The following is a 16,675-nucleotide window of genomic DNA, read 5'->3' as shown; positions in this document are numbered from 1 at the left end:
CGTTGGCGGGCCCGCATACGAAAGGTGTGTGTACATATTGGTTGCCATGTCTCCATGAAACAAGCCAGGTTTAACCCCGCACATTTTAATAGATGCGAGTCTTGAGTACGGTGCAAATCGAAAATGACGCGCCGAAGGCGCGACGTGCCCATCATGTCCTCGCATATCTCACACAGTTTTATGTTCAATCACTGCCACCCACCACGCCTGCAGCGGCAGAGTGCCTCCAGTGGTAATCCCCGCACCCATCGCTGTACCTCTTGTTGCCATTTCTCGCCGCTTAGGTATTGCGCCCATCCTCACGTACGCAGATACCGTTTTATGGAACTGGGAAAAATGCGACCTCTCGCTCCCCGTTTCGCGGACGAACATTCGGATGGTTGATCTCCTCACTGGCTCACCTCAAGAAGAGCTTTTCTTCCGCACATCAGCCATGATTGAGATTCGTGGTTGGGAGGCTCTCGACGCCATGGCGAATTGTATCGTTGACTCGCAGTCCCTCCGGTGCTCGTCAGAATGGGGCCCAGGCATCGATGCCGAGGCCCCGGCTTCTAATTTGGCATTCCATTTAGAACGCCTTGGGAAGACACTAGACGATATGACCTGGATCCTGAAGGATATTCGACGGGGGCTCGATCCTGATTTCTTCTACAACAAGTTCCGTCCTGTGAGTCGCTGAGTCTCTTTCGTTGTCCGTAGCCTCATTTTTGGGCTACATCGTTCAGTGGATTCAGGGAGCTGATCAAGGAGCGGACTCCCCCAGCTGGTTGTATGAAAGCGTTGACGGAACTGGCCTTCTGCTGCAACCATCGGGGCCGTCTGCCGGACAGAGCGCGTTGATGCAGTCGTTCGATGGTACGCATGTTTTTTTTTTTCCGTTCATTTCGCCGGTGAAACTTATGCGTGTTGCACAGCTTTTCTTGACGTCCTTCATCCTCATTCAAAGCTCAACTTAGGAGGGGGATGCACAAGGTTCAATGCTTCGTTGGACCCGAATAATCTTACTTTGGGACCACTTCCAGAGGGCCATCCCTCTTTGTCTGGCAGTCTGTCTCAAAAGTCCTCAGTATCGCTGACGCCCCTAACGCCCCCGGAAACCCCTGCTTACTCGCCTGCAGTCGACGCCTTTAATGTTTCGAGGCTCCTGGTCTCGCTCCCCACCCAGCCTGAGGGTGCCATCACTTCGGGCCCTAAGAGTGCCGTAGATACTTCGTTCAATGCTCGCATGAGAAGTTATATGACGCAGGGCCAGCAAGACTTTCTCAGCTGGCTCCGGGAACACTCTATTCGTCCTTTCATCGAGAGTCTTCACTTTTCCGACTCATCGCCTTCCACTGACTATCTCTCAACTTGCCAAAAAGCCACCATCATCCAAGCGTATGATGCGTGCCTCATGGCCCTCAAGCGATGGCGCGATGCTCACATTCTCATCGTCACTGAATACGTCATCATCCCTGCTCGTAAACCTACGTCTATCCTGTCACATATCCCTTCATGGAAGTCTGGCGATGTGGAGGAGCCCAAAGCCGTCCGAGGCACTGGTGGGACATCCCTTATCCCACTTCTCAAGATTTACCGGGATAATACCCTACGCGCATTGCTGTCCCCATTGAGATTGTATTAGAGTTCATCTAATTATCCTTATACATTTTATTGGTTTTTTCCCTTTCCCTTATTTAAGTCGAAGCTTTGGTTATGGTCTGATTGATGTTTATTTGTTGTATATGGTGTCAACTGTACTGTAATTTACATGTGATAATACCCAACATACGATTTTCCTTCATCTTTTAGTGAGGCGAGGTCGACATAAAGAACTCGTTGATTCTTTTTAGAGTCGAACGCGATGGGTTGGCCTCGGGATGACTGGCTTGAACCCACTCTAGTCGTCTTCGAAGTGACGCTTTGGAAGCAGTTTCTGCATCATGTGAAGGTCTTAGAATAGAAGGAGCGCTAGCCTGGTAAAGTTTATGACTAACTGAGGCATTGGTCAGCTTCAAGGTTTCCATCCTCGTCAAAAAAAGACTGCAAGATTGCAACGGCGACACCGGCAGATAGATCTTTGCCCTCCCAGCACACGACTCCCAACATCCTCAGCTTTGCCTCGTCCAGCAGATGAACACGAGCGAACTCAATACTCTGGGAAGCACATTAGATATAAAGTATTTCTGAGCTCGTTTTGCGGGAGGGATCGAAAAGCTTAGGAGGTCGAGGCGTTTTTCTAGTTCTGGCAATACCGGTTTAGTGGGTTGTGTTATCTGGGAGCGATCATAATCTATACGCGGCACCCCGGGAAGTATCTGAATGAGGCAATCACAAGCCTCGGGCCAGTTCTTGGCCCCGAGTGCGCTGTCGCAGGCTCCGAGCATGATCCTGCCGCCTGCGGCTTTGATGGGGCTGAGGCTGCGTGTGCATCCGAGTAAGCCGTCCAATCTCCTCGGCCACCCTTCCGCAATCTCCTTGACAAGGTCATCTAAGTGATGTTCTGGCGTGGCTATTAATCTAGATACGTTTTCCCAGTACATACGAGGGGTGAGGCCCTGACATTAGGTGATTAGCCTGGGCGGGAAGACATTAATGACCCTGGACGCACCTTACTCCACATCTCATGATCATCTCCACTGCCTTGTACGTATACATACCCGAGCCTGCGCTCGATCCCATCGTTTTCTACCAATTTCGAGGCAGACACGCAAAACACCGGATAGAAGTCAAGATCGGAAATATCGAGACGATCTAGTGTGGAAGCGGGAGAAATCCATATAGGCCGCAAGGGTTTGGTGAGTTGGATGACGTCAAAAGAGGAACTCTAATGGACTGGGTCAAAAGCGCTCAGACTCGACGGAATGTGTGAAGCTTGCCAAGAGATTATGTGTCCATGCTTCCAATCCATTTTCAATCTGAGCGTGCTCGGACGGGGAGACGGCAATCGGAGGAGTGTATAGTTTGTCGTCCCAATCAGTCAAATCCCGCTTGGCCTTGGAGGCTCGATTGATTACGCAACACCAGGTTGGGATAGTTTTGGAGAGAGCATCAGGGAAGCGCTTTCCACGGCGGGTTGAATCGACAATAATGATCCTACAAGCAAGAAAAGATTATCTTCGGCTCCGATTCCATAGCCACAACATACCCCCAGACTTCTCCACAATGGGGATTAGATTGAGGTTCGCCCGGCGCATATTGAAATCCCATCGACCGTAGTGGCCATCAGTTGATTTGAAGTATGCGGGCTCGTTCAATGCCAAAATCGCAATCATCGATTAGTTTTGGCATGAAGGCATTGCAAGGAGGTGCACACCGTGGCCGGGTCCACATACCACGTCCCACACCGCTGGTTGCCTTTGGGGAAAAGATGAGGACATTGGCTCATGTTTTCTCGATACTTTCTGCTCGCCTACTATGGGGAGGTGTGGATATAACGCTCTGAATTCTGACACGAACGCGGCATCTTCATGTATAGAATGCAGTCGATTGAACGCTGAAACCTTTCCCTTTCTGACGCGCTCCCGAGCTTGTTGGTATGCTGGCATGGGACACTCATGGGACATTAGAGGTCAGCATGAGCGCAAGCGCGCGACGAAATATTCAAATACAATCGATCAATGATTCGGGACCACGTGTCTCTTGTCACGATAAATTGTATTAGCGCGTTGGACTAGAGTATGGCGTCTACATCCACGTTTCGGGAGGTTTGGGCGACGAATCTCGAGCAAGAGTTCGCAGAGATACGGAGGCTTATTGACAGCTATCCCTATGTAGCCATGGTGCGCATACAAGTTATCTCTCCGAGCTTTTTAACACGCTCTCCAGGACACAGAGTTTCCGGGTGTCGTTGCGCGCCCGATAGGGAACTTCCAAGCGTCCTCAGATTACCTGTATCAGACTATGCGCTGCAACGTGGACCTGTTAAAGATGATTCAAATCGGATTTACACTGTCAGACACCGAAGGGAACCATCCACCAGACGTCAGCACCTGGCAATTCAACTTCCACTTCAGCCTGAAGTGAGTGGTTTGCTAAGTGGCGTCAGATATTTTTCCGACCATTTGAAGCGAGGATATGTACGCTCCAGACTCTTACGAGCTTCTTCGGAATGCTGGACTGGACTTCACACGGCATGAGGAGTTTGGGATATATCCGAACGACTTTGCTGAATTAATTATCACATCCGGGCTTGTGCTTAATGACGAAGTAAAGTGGATAACCTATCACAGGTCTGTTCACTCCAACGAGGATTTATTTCCCTCTGACCAATTTCTCCAGCGGGTATGACTTCGGATATTTGCTCAAGATTTTGACTGGGGCACCATTACCGTTAAACGAGAGCGATTTCCATTCAATATTATCAATATGGTTTCCCGCCATCTTTGATGTGAAGTATATCCACAAGCAATTGGACAAATCATTCAAAGGCGGGTTGAAGGACGTCGCGGACCAGCTTCAGGTGTCACGCGTTGGGGAGCAGCATCAGGCAGGGTCTGACAGTTTATTAACCTCAGCCACCTTCTTCAAGATGAGACAAACGCTTTTCCAGCCGGGTGGATTTGATGAAAAAACTTACAGGTGAAGATGACCCCGAGCTGCAAATTTTCTTGTGTTGCTCATATGACTTGTTTCTCAGAGGTCACATTTTTGGCTTTGGTACCTCTTTGACGAATGGATTTGGTACTGGAGTTGGCGGCGCAAGTCAGAACTCGACGCCCTACCAAGCTGCGATAGCTGGTACTACCACATATGGGGCCAATCTCAGCTCATCAACTGTCAACCCTTTTGGTCGATTGGGCGTCCCAATCACCTCAGGTGGTGCCTGAAACTAGACGATTGGTCAAATTTGATATGGGTTCATGGCTCTGTTGTTCCGATGATTTTGACGCGACATACACTGTAATGCAGGCTGATATATACAGAGGAAGGTGGCATCCTGAATCAGATCATGTTAGTCCAGTAGTTCGACATAGTTACTTGGGAAGAGGCCCTGACAAGGGATTGATCAACTGTTATTTCTCGAAGCATGAGTCAACCCACTATTTTCCCGTTCGCATCTCGGCCTTGATACCAACCATCTCCGTAGTTCTCTCCTTCAGGAGTGAGCTCGATGGTTTCTCCAACGGTCACGCTTATTTCATCATCACCGGCTGCTTCATAGTCGTAGAGGCCTCTCACTGGAGGCATGCGGTTGTGAGAGGGGTACAAGTGGATGATGGACTTCTTACGATACCTAATTTCTTCTTCGAGCGGGCTGGTGGAGGGGGGATCTTTCTCCGAATGGGCGATGCCTGTTCAACATCCCGCGCTGGCGACGACTTCTCGACTTTCATGTACGCAGCTGGGACAAGCCCTGAAGTATTTCCGCTTCTCACTTTGACCCAGCCCGAACCATCATCTTCATCGACGACACGGATGTGTCACCGGCTGTGAAAGGGGGATTTGATCAATTCTTTGAGACCGTGTCCAGGTTTCTTTTTGTACCTTTCACGCTAAGTTCGATTGACGAGCTTGCTCCGAAGTCGAATAGGACGGTAGCTGAAATTTCCTCTTCTTCGTCGCTTGCTTCATCCACAGTCTCCTTACCCCCAGGAGTGGTGAGATAACGTCCTTGTGCATTCCGGAACGAGTGTGCGGGGGCGTTTGGTGTTGTTCCCACTATGAAGATACAACGATCAACACTGGGAGGCAACAGCGTACATGAAAACATTACCTTGACTTGCACTTGAGGCTGATTTACGTGTTGAGGTGTTCCGGGTGATAAGACTCTTCCGACGTGCGACGTCGGTTGGCGAACTACCGGAACAATCCGCGGGAATCTGCAGAGGTACTACTCAGTCATAGAATCAGACCTGTCTTGAACACATTACCTTCAGCTCGCATTTGTTGTGCACTGCGATCCCGCATGCTTTACAAGTCTTCCCTTGTTTGCTTAAGCCCCATACGTTGGTCTTCGGGTTCGCATGAGTTTTTCTGACGTTAGTCATCAAATTCATTGAATCTACCTTGCAATAAGCACATTGAGTGGGTACTGCGAATGATGAAGGTTTGAAGGAGTGAGGTGCTTGCGCGCCGTGATCATCTAGGCATGTGTGGTTTGTGGAACGAAAGATAGGAAAAAAATAAGACACACCGCCTATGGCCCCCAAGATCGCACGGATTTCCTCCTCATGGGAAGCCTGTTGGAGCTTGAGCCCAGCTACGATGTGTGAAGAGTCAAATGCGTCCTGCATCTCAACACTTTAGTGCAACGGCGTTGGGGAGTTAGAGAGTATGTTGACTCACGTCCATTGCACTGTCCACAGGCCCCAGCTTCGGGTTTTTGGAATAAGACTCAGCCAAATCGTTCAACTTTTGGGCCTCTCGTGCTTTGTCCCATCGTCAAATTGTTCAGAACACGAAAACTCCAAAGCCTCACCTTTGGTGTCAATGATGGTCTGCAGTTCTTCCAGCTTCTCTTGTGATCGGGCAAGCTTATTCTGGAGGAACACTTTGGGTTCGGGCTCAATGCTTATATTTGCCTTGCTCACGATAACTCGATGAGTGTTAAAGTTTGGTACATAAGTTAGCTTACCGTATCGTAAAAATTGGGGCATGGTTCAAATGACCAATCACTGGGTAGACTGAATGGTCTGCGGTTGTGTTCTATAAATAAGTCGTGGTCCTTCTGGTGACTAACTGATTCGAGAGTCTTCTGGAGTGACGTGATGGTATCCGTGAGAGTTGAAAAAATGCGAAAGTAGTGCTGCAGTATGCCAACAAGGCGCGAGGTGATCGATGTCTGCAATGTTTCTACCAAGATGATATCGTAATACAAGATGTGAAACTAATTGGAACACAAATCCACCTACGGTATTGCTGAGAGGATGTCAATAACGTCCATCGCGTAAGCATGGCGTTACCACTCACGTTTTCTACCTCAGGAACACTTTCGTCGTAGAAAAGTTCCTTGACTCCGTTCGATACTGATATCGATACCAAGTATGTGTTCTTCCTGTTCAGCATGGATATTTGCATTTGTTCATGTTGCTTAGCGACTCGCTCGGCATGCTTGTCGTCGCTGGCTCTGTCCTGATTGACAATAATCATGGTGAGCGAAGAATCCACACAATAGTTCAGGGAACGTACGTGCTTCTGCCGGTACTGCTCCAGCTCCGTACAGTCAGAGTAGTACTGAGAACATGGTGATGAGGCTTCTAGAACAAGACATGGGAGCCCCGGGATACAAACTTTCTGCTGAGCCTGGGGAAATGGCGTAGTGTCAAGCCTACGCGACAAAACACTGAGTTCCATACCTTTAAGCGATCGGAATATATCTGATCTCTGTCGGTAATGAGTTTCTGGTAACTTGCAGAATGCTAACTTGAATCTCTAAGCAAATTGAGTTTAGGAGTGCATCAGTCTCGCCTTCTTCCGTGTCTCCTCCTTCCTTTTCTCCAAGGCCTTAAGCTCATCTGCCACTTGAATATTCAGGACTTCCGAAAAGGACGCGTGTTCCTGTGCGGCGCGATCCAGCGTTTCAGTGAGGAAGGCCAATGCTAAGTATAGTGTGCTTCAAAACAACTAAGAGATAGCGCGACATCTCATCCGATAGCCGTTACCTGGACTCGAGGCTACTGTCAGAAGGCGGTTTTGAAGGGTTGTCGCCGACGATGCTAGCAGCAGCATGCTGGCCATTGAGTTTCTCAGACTTCTTGGCGATAGCTTGCAATGACTTTGCGTACTGGGCCTCCAAGGCTGCACGCTCACGCAATATTGTTTGTACCTGGAATATTCACGGTCAAAACTTGGAGCACCTCAGTAGAGCAATCGCACATCTTGAAGCAGCTGAATCTGTGCCTCAGTTCGCCGATCGATAAGCTCCACTTGATCCTGAGCCAGAGACGCGACTGAGTAAGCCACAACGCTCTAAAGAGGCAGCCATGGTTCGTACTGGCAATTCCTTTCCAAAAGACCCCATGACAGGAAACAGCTACTGCTTCGATTTGGCCACACGTGATTTCCGATTGTCTGGCAATCATGTCGGATTTCCTTACATATGGTGTTTAAGTACATGCCTATTCGCATATTTGTCGTACAATCGAATCAGCCCTCATGAAAGACCAAACGCAAGTAAAAGCGACATTGTTGGACCCTTTCAGAGGTTTTGTAGGCGGAAAAACATGTCAGGATCAATAACACCACTCAGGGAATGTTGACGCGAGCAAGGAGATACATGTATACCACAGTAATTTACAAATTTGTGGATGGGGGACATCGATGACAACGAGACGTGATAGCGGGAAAAGGGGTTTTAAATTATGAGTTGTCGTTGGATGCAATAGCAAGTGCAGGCGCATCGAACTTCCAAATCGGTGCAGCCTGCACTACATACCAGCGCGGACACACCCAACCCACTCCAAAGGGCCTAATAATGACATGGCGACGCAATCAGCGAGTTCTTGCGAATCCTCGTGCCTGGAAGTATAAGTTAATGTGGCCATTAACAACTCGGATGCTGCCAACGCTCAGCCAGCACTCAATCCTCGAAGCGACTTCAACTCCAGACTCGTACCCAGTCTGGTTTAACTCTTAACACAATGTGTTCTCTTCATGTTGGCGGGAAATATTTCGGGCTGATCGGCATCACTTTTGTGTTCATCTCAACCCGTCCAACTACCACATACATAATATGTTTCCCTTACTGTTTTATATATTGCTTCGCGCACACAGACCCATGGAAAGTTTCTGGGTAAGTAGCTCGCCCAGAAACCCATACTGCGCGCGCGAACATAATTTGAGGGGAGGTATCAGCAATATTGTCCCTTCTGCACGCAACGACTGGAGTACGTTGCAACGTTTCTGGGATGTTATAACGCTTCCGAAAAGGAAACGTTACGACGTTTGACTCTGAGCCAGCGTTGTAAGTGTAAACGCGTTGTAACGGCGATTCCCGATTTCCGACACACTAACCGAGCAACCTTACGCGCCTTATATGCCACCTCCCCCAAAGAACAAATTAGCCTTTCTAACTCAACAGGCACCAGCTTCTTATGTTGCTGGCCTGGGTCGAGGGTCTGTTGCGTGCCTAGTTCACAATTCATAACGGTATGACTCACTTTCCATCCCTAGTGCATCTGGTTTCACCACTCGCTCAGATATCGGACCAGCGAGGGAGGGACCCAGTGCGGAAGTGGTTGCGTGAGCAGCTCCGTGTATGTAATTGTATGATTTCCCCTCACGATTTTCACACCAGCGAAGCTCAGGCTCGAAGGGGCGAAGACATAGACCCGGATCCCGATACGTTCCAAGACCCTGACAACGAAGTTGGGCTTTTCGCGGGCACTGTCTATGAGGCTGACGATGAGGAAGCCGATCGAATATATGAGCATGTGGATTCCCGTATGGATGAGAGGCGCAAGGCTCGAAGGTGTGTCGGCTGTGGCTAGTCCTGGGTAACTCATTCAACCTGGTTTCACGGATTCTCAGGGAAGCGCGGGAGGCCGAAGAGCGTGCACGTCTTCTCTCCGAGCGCCCAAAGCTTCAGACACAATTTGCTGACTTGAAGCGAGGGTTGGCTGCCGTAACGGATACAGAATGGGAAAATTTGCCGGAACCGGGGAATCTGACGGGGAAAAAGCGAAAAAGGGATCCGAGAGAGGGTCGTGCTTTTGCTGTACCTGACGCCATCCTTGTGGGGGATCGCGAACGGGGCGAGATTGTAAATGATCTTGATCCTCGTCAGCAACAACTTGGAGGCTTTGAGACGCCTGTCGAAAACAGTGGGACTCTTTCTAACCTTGTTGCAATTGGCCAAGCCCGCGATAACCTCCTTTCACTCAAGCTCGATCAGGTAAGGTAATAATCCCCATCGAAGTGCCTGACCTTATTGATCTGCAGATATCCGGTTCTGTGAACGGAACCTCCACTTCGATAGACCCGAAAGGTTATCTCACCGACCTGAACAGTGTCCACATTAAATCTGAAGCTGAGATAGGGTAAGAAACATTTACTCAGCACAAGTGCATAGTCTAAGTTTGTGTTGCTCTCTTGTCATTTAGAGACATAAAGCGGGCGCGCATGCTTTTCGATTCATTGGTCAAATCTAACCCAAAGCATGCACCAGGATGGATTGCTGCTGCCTGTGTCGAAGAACACGCGGGGCGCATGGTCCAAGCTCGAAACATCATCAAAAAGGGATGTGAAATTTGCCCAACTAATGAAGACATCTGGTTGGAGGCAGCTCGTTTGCATGTGAGAGCTAGTTCCTTGCCATTTTTCTGCGACTTATTCCGTCCAAAAATAGAATACCGATGATGCCAAAGTCATTCTTGCGAGTGCTGTTCTGCACGTTCCGCAGAGCGTGAAGGTATGGCTTACTGCAGCAAATCTCGAGACAGAATCTAAGGCGAAAAAACGTGTACTGCGAAAAGGTGCGGCGGGAGCCACTAGCGTGACTGTTACCAGCTCATGTTGGGTGATTATCATATATAGCATTGGAGCAGATCCCGAATTCTGTCACCCTTTGGAAGCAAACGATTTCGCTGGAAACATCACCATCTGACGCTAGAATCCTCTTGGCTCGTGCTGTTGAAGTACTCCCTCATTCAGTTGAATTGTGGCTCGCTTTGGCCCGCCTCGAATCGCCCCTTCAAGCGCAGAAAGTCCTCAATAAGGCACGTAAAGCGGTCCCTACAAGTCATGAAATCTGGATTGCTGCTGGCAGACTCGTTGAACAGAATGCCATGACTGATCCTGCAGAGGGAGAGCTACCTAAGAGTGCCGAGACTCGTGAGAGGGAGCTCGACTTTGTTGACGTCACCATCGAAAGGGGAACCAAGAGTCTCAGGGAGCATGGAGTGGTATTGAGTCGCGATCAGTGGCTCAGCGAGGCAGAGAAGTGTGAAACAGAAGGTTCGCTGCGCACCGCCCAGGCCATCGTGAATGCGACCATTAGCATGGACGTAGAAGAGGAGGATAGGGTGAGCACTTGGGTAACGGACCTGGAAGGCTCTCTAGCTCGCGGAAAGGTTGTTACTGCGCGAGCGATACTAGCATATGCTCTGAGAGTGTTCCCAGACAAGCGTGATCTATGGAGGCGTGCTGCAGACCTCGAAAAATCACATGGAACTCGGTAAGTCTTTCATTTATTACGGCTCTAAGCCATCTTATGGATAACTGTGCAGCGAGAGCCTCGAAGCAATCCTTTCCCAAGCAGTCAAGTACTGCCCTCAGTCGGAAGCCTTGTGGTTGATGTCCGCCAAGGAAAAGTGGATGGCTGGCGATATAGAAGGCGCTCGCTCAGTGCTCGAGGCTGCATTCGACGCAAACCCAGAGAACGAACAAATTTGGCTTGCTGCGTTCAAGTTCGAAGCTCAGAACGGGAAATGGGCGGTTGCTCGACAGTTATTGGAACGTGCTAGGTCCGTTGCGAACACAGAAAGAGTAAGCAATTAGAGATGTGCCACCCGCGCTTCTCTTCTAATGATATTTGATTAGATTTGGATGAAATCGGTTGTCTTTGAGTGGCAGCAAGGGAATCTCCAAGCTGCAGTACAAACGGTGGAAGCTGCACTGACTAAATTCCCCAAGTTCGCAAAACTCCACATGATTAAAGGCCAGGTTCTTACCGATCTCGAAGATATCGCTGGGGCTCGTGCTTCTTATGCTAATGGCGTCAAAGTATGTCCTAAGGTTCCGGCTCTCTGGATACTCGCTAGTCGTCTTGAAGAAGCAGATGGGCGTGCGATTAAAAGCCGGGCTCTTTTAGAGAAAGCACGGCTTCTCAATCCAAAGGAAGAAACTTTGTGGTCTGAAGCCGTCGGCCTAGAAGAACGCGCTAGTGGGACCCAGCAAGCGAAAAATGTGCTTGCAAGAGGCAAGTTTACATTATCCGATTAGCGAATTTTACTAAGCAGCTCGTTCCAGGCTTACAAGAATGTCCTAGTTCGGGTTTGCTGTGGTCTCAGTCGATTTGGTTGGAAGCTCGACAAGCCCGAAAGAGCCGGTCAGTCGATGCACTAAAGAAGTCATCGGATCATCCGTTGGTCATTTGTGCTGTGGCCAGACTATTCTGGGCGGAGGGCAAAGTGGAGAAAGCCCGAGGTTGGTTCAGGAGGGTAATCACAGCGAACACTGATATTGGAGATTGTTGGGCATGGTGGTACAAGTTCGAGTTGGAACACGGTACAAATGTAAGGATACCCCTGCTCAACATAAGACGAAAAACTGACGCCGGCTGGTTACAGGAGCAACGGGCTCACGTCGTGGATTCTTGCAACAATGCCGAACCGCGGCATGGCATAGTCTGGCCAAGGATCCGGAAGGCGATGGAGAACTTAAATAAGACAAACTCCGAGATCTTGGAGCTCGTTGCCACGGCGTTGGAGTAGTGCATTGGTTTTTGATCTAAGTGTAAATTCAGTACGTCATTGCCGGTAAACGCATATCAGCGTCTGTTGTGATTCCACCCGATTCCTGTTCCCTCGCTCGCTCGTTTCATCTCCTCGGCGTCTAGACCGGCTTCAGCGAGAATCTTCTCCACCTCCTCCAACAGGGGTTTGTATTCTTCTGTGTGGCACGTAAGGTACAGCTTGTTGGAGAAGTGCGAAAATAAAGCGTACCGTACCGATCCTGGGCCAACCCAAAGCCATCTCGGCGTAGCTGCTTTCCTCTGTTATCGCTAAAAGTGTGAGCCTGTTGTGCCCAATACTCGCCTGGGATTGGTATCTCAGCGGTAGTTCAGGGAGGCAGGCGTTCACTTACGTGACCTTGCATAGAAAACGGTCAGGGTCTCTCCAGGCAATGGGGTTCGAAGGGCTTCCTCAGCCGATATGGTTTTGGATCCCTCAAGGAAACGTGCAGCTTGGTCGCGTAACTTGGAATGGGCCGAATATTATCAGCAAAAGAAACGACAATTGTGAGGTACCTACTTGAGTGTTCACCAATACAGTTTCTGCAGTATCGATCTCCTTTTCCTGATCCTTTGAATGCTCATCTGGGTCGGAATGGTCCTGGTTCGCGTCCTCATCTGATTCTTCGCCTTCGCCTTCATCCTCTTCATCATCATTTTCTTCCTCGCTGCTTCCATCGTTACCGTCAAACATGCTGACATCCAAAGGTCGCAGGCAGACAAATTCATCCATTTTGTCTAGTGCAACTGACCAGAAATCGTCCAAGGTGTATTCACGAGCACCCCTCTCCAAAATTCCACCGTAGCTGGGGGTGTTCAGAGGTCAATAAATATCAGACAAGATATATCAGGTCCCCACATGTACAAGGTGTTCCGGAGAACGGCAAGCATAGCGTTGTCTGAAGATCTTGAGTTCATTGTGGTAAGCCGGAATCTATAGAACTTACATCGGGCAATGGGAATGAGGGGCGCCTCTGTCTCGTCATCCACCTGGAGCCTTAACTCTGGGAGTACAGGGTTTTCTTTGATCACGATGTGCTGGGAACGGTGGTCACCGGCCGGTAACCCAGGAGAGTCCGTATTCCCTCCATCCGGATCCTCGCTTTCGGACTCCTCGCCGTCCGTATCATCGTCACCCCCAGGCGCCTGCACTTCCATGGGCTGTATTTTCGCTTTCCGTTTTGACCCCTTTCCAGCCTTCTGCTTCTTCTTGCGAAGCGTCAGAGTAACCCATTTTCCTGGATGCGGCGTATTGTATCCGTACCTAACATCGGATTGCTTTAAGTGCGTCGGACTATGCAGCATTCATGTATCACACTCACATGTCATTGTAGAACTCACTTGTAAGGACTTCATCACCCTCATCAACATCTCTCACGCCTCCGAACATGATACCCAGAGATTTTGCAGACGAATTGGCCCAAAGCGCCATAGTGCAGCCACTTCTAGCGATAGGAGCATGGGCGTTATTAGCTTTCTTCCTTCGTTCCCATTTAAACTCCTTTGTGTCTGTTGACATTCTGTTCCCAATCGTAGCAATATATGAACATCCAGGACTGCGACTCTTAAGGGGTAGCACACCGTAGAAACCAGGTGTCATCCAATACTACGCCTTGTGGGCGTTTCCCTTTTACATACTCTTGGTAGTAGCCCCCTGAAAATGGAATGGGGCTTAGGGTTAACGATAAGCAGGATCGAGGCATTTCAGCGCACCGTGTAACACAATGCCCTCAGGAGTTGAGAGGAAGGAGAAGCCCGAGCGGGGTCTGCCAAAAAGGTACATCAGTATGCCCACAGAATAAGACCAACGTAACCCTACGCACGAAGGTTTCCGGTCAATGCCGCTAATTTCCACCGGTTTCCAGGTGTAATCCTCAGTATCAAATATCCATAGATCATTCAAGTACTGCGCTGATTCCTAGTGAGTAGGAATCCAAAATAAGTTGTGATATGACGAACTCCGAACACCCGGATCGAAAAACCCTCCAAAAAGAACTATGAAGTGTTTCCACACGGCCATGCTTGAGTTTCCTTATAGGCTCAGAAGTGGGGATTAATATGATGAAACAGTCCAAAACTTACCGATGTCCTGAGCGGGCGGGAGGCTTATTCTTAGTTGCTAAACGTTCCCAAGACTTGGAAGCGATGTCAAATACCCAAGTATCTCGATAATGGTGGAAAGTGGTTTGGTGCTGTAGATGTACTTAGGATCTATAGTCTCGGAGACGTGATAAGGAGCGCACCAAAGACGAAAATTCCCCTCCTATGATCCATGAAACGGTCTGTAATGAGTGTTTGTTTAATTTGTGCACTGAAGGTTGAAGGGACACACCAAACAAGAATAACTTCCCTCCTTCAGATGGCGTCGCCACCACTGCATGGGCAGATCTGGGGCCGGGACAAGTTGCTGAAGTGAATCGTCTCCATTCGTTCTATTGAGCACGAGATGTGGCATCAGAAAGGGATAGCGATCTGTGCAGATGCCCCACCTTATCTGGGGAGTATCTATAAACGTCGCTATAGAAATGCTGGGAAGCGGTTGTTTGTAGTTCAGTCAAAATAAAACCTTCTCGGGTATCAAGAAACATACCGCCTTCCCATCTTCGCTGAAATATTCCCCGCCAATACACCATAGGTAATTACCGCTTGGGTCAGGCGTCAGGGTCGCGTTGGCTCGGCGACTGGGGGGCCCATCTGAAATCTCTTCTGTGACGCGATGTTTCTAAGATTGAGGCTGTCACCGTCGCCTCCAGGTTGAACTGCCCCAAAATTACACTTACTTCTTCCCATTCTATCCTCATCTGGAGTAATTTCCCGAACGATGAGCATGGTCACAACACTACAGCGAAGATAATCAGGCTTCAGGCGCCCAATACCTTCTCTAGGATCGCCTCTAGATCCTCGTCATCATCGGATACGTCGTCATCCTTCCTTGACTTTTTTTGCGCTTTGGCGTCTTTCCGGACAGCTTTCGCTGCAGCTTTTACTTTCTTAGCTTCTTTCGAGGCTAGTTTACTTTGAGCCGAAATTGCTGATTTTGCTTTCTTCTTCACCATGGTGTGGCTGTGCGATAGCACCGTCAGACTCAGGAGAGCATCTCCTCCCTTGGAAAGGGGGACTCTGTGTTCCTTTTTTCGTTCACCGCCGCCTCCCAAGAGCACTATCCTGCACTAGGTAGGTCACTGGCTTCTATTGGGATATAAGATAGACGCCGCTCTGAGTCATGCAAATTAGTATTGGCCCGCTCATGTCCCCGCGGTCAATTCCAATAGAGGCTGGTCACCTGTCTATCGCGGTGAGCGGTTTTGGTGACTAAGAAGGACTTTGAGTGACACCCAACCCGCGTCTGAAGGCCTAGTTCGTGCTGGCCACGGTTCAACTGCCTTACTTGTACCGACATTAATTCTTGCGTTCTTTGTTATGCCATGTTCGCATTGGTAACACCGTCAGCCCAGACTGAACCTCTGGTTCCAACCCACCGGAGCACTGATCGTCCCACATAGGCACTGGACATTTGAGGAACTCATTTGCCGACACTGTGCAACACTTCCCCGACCACCGACGTTAACTATCAGCGTCTAATCACTGTCTTCCTCTTTTGCCCCTTGAAATTGATGTAGGCTTGCGTTGATATCCCTATGAGTACCGCTCACACCACCTCCCGAAGTCCTCCCTCCAATTATGTGCTCATCACGGCGGCTCCTATTCAAGCCCTCCCTGCGGCCCCTCCCATTCACTAAATATCATCATCATGCCTTTGGACGCATTTGTTTGTAGGTGTCTTTTAACATAAGGGAAGATCGAGTAACTAGTATGTACAAGGAATATACAAGCTGATATATATAATGATACCCACCGGTGCCATTGAAACTGAGGTCTGCGACCCCAAGATCCAATGCCCAGGGACCCACAGATCAAAGGGCAATAAATTGAATATCCAATCTGTCCATGAACGATTCGTTATTCCACCTCGATATTACGGCGGGTAGCCATCCGAGCGAATTCATTCGCTTTTACTTCCCTCCATTCGCACCCGTTCCGAAATCCGCAAGAGCTGACGGAAGCGCAAGATTCGAAGTTTAGCCATGGGATCGGTCCGTGTCAAGTAATTGGAAGTGGCACTTACTCGCACCGATGAGAATCTTCAATGTCCACGCCTTCGGCATCCCTCTGTCCTCTCCAGAAGGCAAGAACGCGAATGACGTAGGCATCAAGGAAATGAGGGTCGTACTGGAACTTGTCGGACCCGATCACAGGTGCAAGTGATTCCTCGTGTGCGGGTAAATGCGATGGAGGTTTTGC

The 16,675-nt window shown here is 49.3% G+C and overlaps 9 protein-coding genes across 9 annotated transcripts; 5 read left to right on the top strand and 4 right to left on the bottom strand.

The window, feature by feature from the left end:
- The first annotated feature begins 271 nt into the window (after positions 1-271).
- On the top strand, positions 272-1,857 carry EI90DRAFT_2068438 (Indoleamine 2,3-dioxygenase). The gene is made up of 3 exons (XM_039052512.1): positions 272-667; positions 726-855; positions 915-1,857. The coding sequence occupies exons 1-3, from the start codon at positions 377-379 to the stop codon at positions 1,622-1,624; spliced, it is 1,131 nt and encodes a 376-aa protein (XP_038921838.1). The 5' UTR covers positions 272-376; the 3' UTR covers positions 1,625-1,857.
- Positions 1,699-3,594, bottom strand: EI90DRAFT_3285858 (tRNA A64-2'-O-ribosylphosphate transferase). Its single transcript, XM_039066991.1, has 8 exons — positions 3,392-3,594; positions 3,296-3,336; positions 3,128-3,239; positions 2,859-3,076; positions 2,591-2,806; positions 2,148-2,537; positions 1,977-2,127; positions 1,699-1,915 (listed from the first exon to the last, which is right to left on the bottom strand). Exons 1-8 carry the CDS (start codon positions 3,543-3,545, stop codon positions 1,788-1,790), a joined length of 1,410 nt encoding a protein of 469 aa, XP_038921837.1. The 5' UTR covers positions 3,546-3,594; the 3' UTR covers positions 1,699-1,787.
- A 65-nt stretch (positions 3,595-3,659) lies between these two features.
- Positions 3,660-4,564, top strand: EI90DRAFT_2906691 (ribonuclease CAF1; the record flags this gene model as incomplete). The annotated part of the gene is made up of 4 exons (XM_039054260.1): positions 3,660-3,761; positions 3,808-4,001; positions 4,050-4,211; positions 4,261-4,564. 4 exons carry the CDS (start codon positions 3,660-3,662, stop codon positions 4,562-4,564), a joined length of 762 nt encoding a protein of 253 aa, XP_038921836.1.
- A 53-nt stretch (positions 4,565-4,617) lies between these two features.
- Positions 4,618-7,972, bottom strand: EI90DRAFT_3035702 (uncharacterized protein). Its single transcript, XM_039058643.1, has 18 exons — positions 7,916-7,972; positions 7,798-7,854; positions 7,584-7,747; positions 7,390-7,534; positions 7,278-7,340; positions 7,111-7,155; positions 6,892-7,053; positions 6,834-6,840; positions 6,557-6,774; positions 6,401-6,503; positions 6,268-6,350; positions 6,116-6,209; positions 5,928-6,064; positions 5,696-5,801; positions 5,467-5,640; positions 5,216-5,380; positions 5,023-5,159; positions 4,618-4,972 (listed from the first exon to the last, which is right to left on the bottom strand). The coding sequence occupies exons 1-18, from the start codon at positions 7,940-7,942 to the stop codon at positions 4,934-4,936; spliced, it is 1,926 nt and encodes a 641-aa protein (XP_038921835.1). The 5' UTR covers positions 7,943-7,972; the 3' UTR covers positions 4,618-4,933.
- Positions 7,973-8,209: 237 nt separating this feature from the next.
- Positions 8,210-8,889, top strand: EI90DRAFT_3035699 (uncharacterized protein; the record flags this gene model as incomplete). The annotated part of the gene is made up of 1 exon (XM_039058641.1): positions 8,210-8,889. A coding segment is annotated over one exon (174 nt), but the record flags the coding sequence as incomplete, so codon positions are not given.
- On the top strand, positions 8,255-8,830 carry EI90DRAFT_3035700 (uncharacterized protein; the record flags this gene model as incomplete). Its single annotated transcript, XM_039058642.1, is given in 3 exon segments — positions 8,255-8,336; positions 8,360-8,663; positions 8,674-8,830. Coding segments are annotated over 2 exon segments (174 nt in total), but the record flags the coding sequence as incomplete, so codon positions are not given.
- Positions 8,890-8,956: 67 nt separating the features above from the next.
- On the top strand, positions 8,957-12,353 carry EI90DRAFT_2906274 (PRP1 splicing factor, N-terminal-domain-containing protein; the record flags this gene model as incomplete). Its single annotated transcript, XM_039054242.1, has 12 exons — positions 8,957-9,036; positions 9,094-9,162; positions 9,218-9,391; positions 9,451-9,814; positions 9,862-9,959; positions 10,023-10,215; positions 10,268-10,394; positions 10,456-11,095; positions 11,148-11,406; positions 11,461-11,826; positions 11,877-12,155; positions 12,210-12,353. 12 exons carry the CDS (start codon positions 8,957-8,959, stop codon positions 12,351-12,353), a joined length of 2,793 nt encoding a protein of 930 aa, XP_038921832.1.
- A 56-nt stretch (positions 12,354-12,409) lies between these two features.
- EI90DRAFT_2906953 (uncharacterized protein) lies at positions 12,410-15,429 on the bottom strand (the record flags this gene model as incomplete). Its single annotated transcript, XM_039054268.1, has 18 exons — positions 12,410-12,531; positions 12,585-12,677; positions 12,727-12,838; positions 12,894-13,179; positions 13,233-13,272; positions 13,429-13,637; positions 13,696-13,929; positions 13,955-14,027; positions 14,087-14,139; positions 14,197-14,284; positions 14,333-14,394; positions 14,456-14,565; positions 14,617-14,636; positions 14,706-14,805; positions 14,863-14,901; positions 14,964-15,095; positions 15,154-15,174; positions 15,250-15,429. 18 exons carry the CDS (start codon positions 15,427-15,429, stop codon positions 12,410-12,412), a joined length of 1,974 nt encoding a protein of 657 aa, XP_038921831.1.
- Positions 15,430-16,333: 904 nt separating this feature from the next.
- Positions 16,334-16,633, bottom strand: EI90DRAFT_2906604 (uncharacterized protein; the record flags this gene model as incomplete). The annotated part of the gene is made up of 2 exons (XM_039054258.1): positions 16,334-16,427; positions 16,500-16,633. Coding segments are annotated over 2 exons (228 nt in total), but the record flags the coding sequence as incomplete, so codon positions are not given.
- Positions 16,634-16,675: the final 42 nt, after the last annotated feature.

The sequence above is a fragment of the Cantharellus anzutake genome (assembly GCF_015039405.1).
Source record: "Cantharellus anzutake strain C23 chromosome Unknown EI90scaffold_5, whole genome shotgun sequence".
Lineage (NCBI taxonomy): Eukaryota > Fungi > Basidiomycota > Agaricomycetes > Cantharellales > Hydnaceae > Cantharellus > Cantharellus anzutake.
Note: the sequence above shows the minus strand (reverse complement) of the source record. Positions and strands in the feature narration are given on the sequence as shown.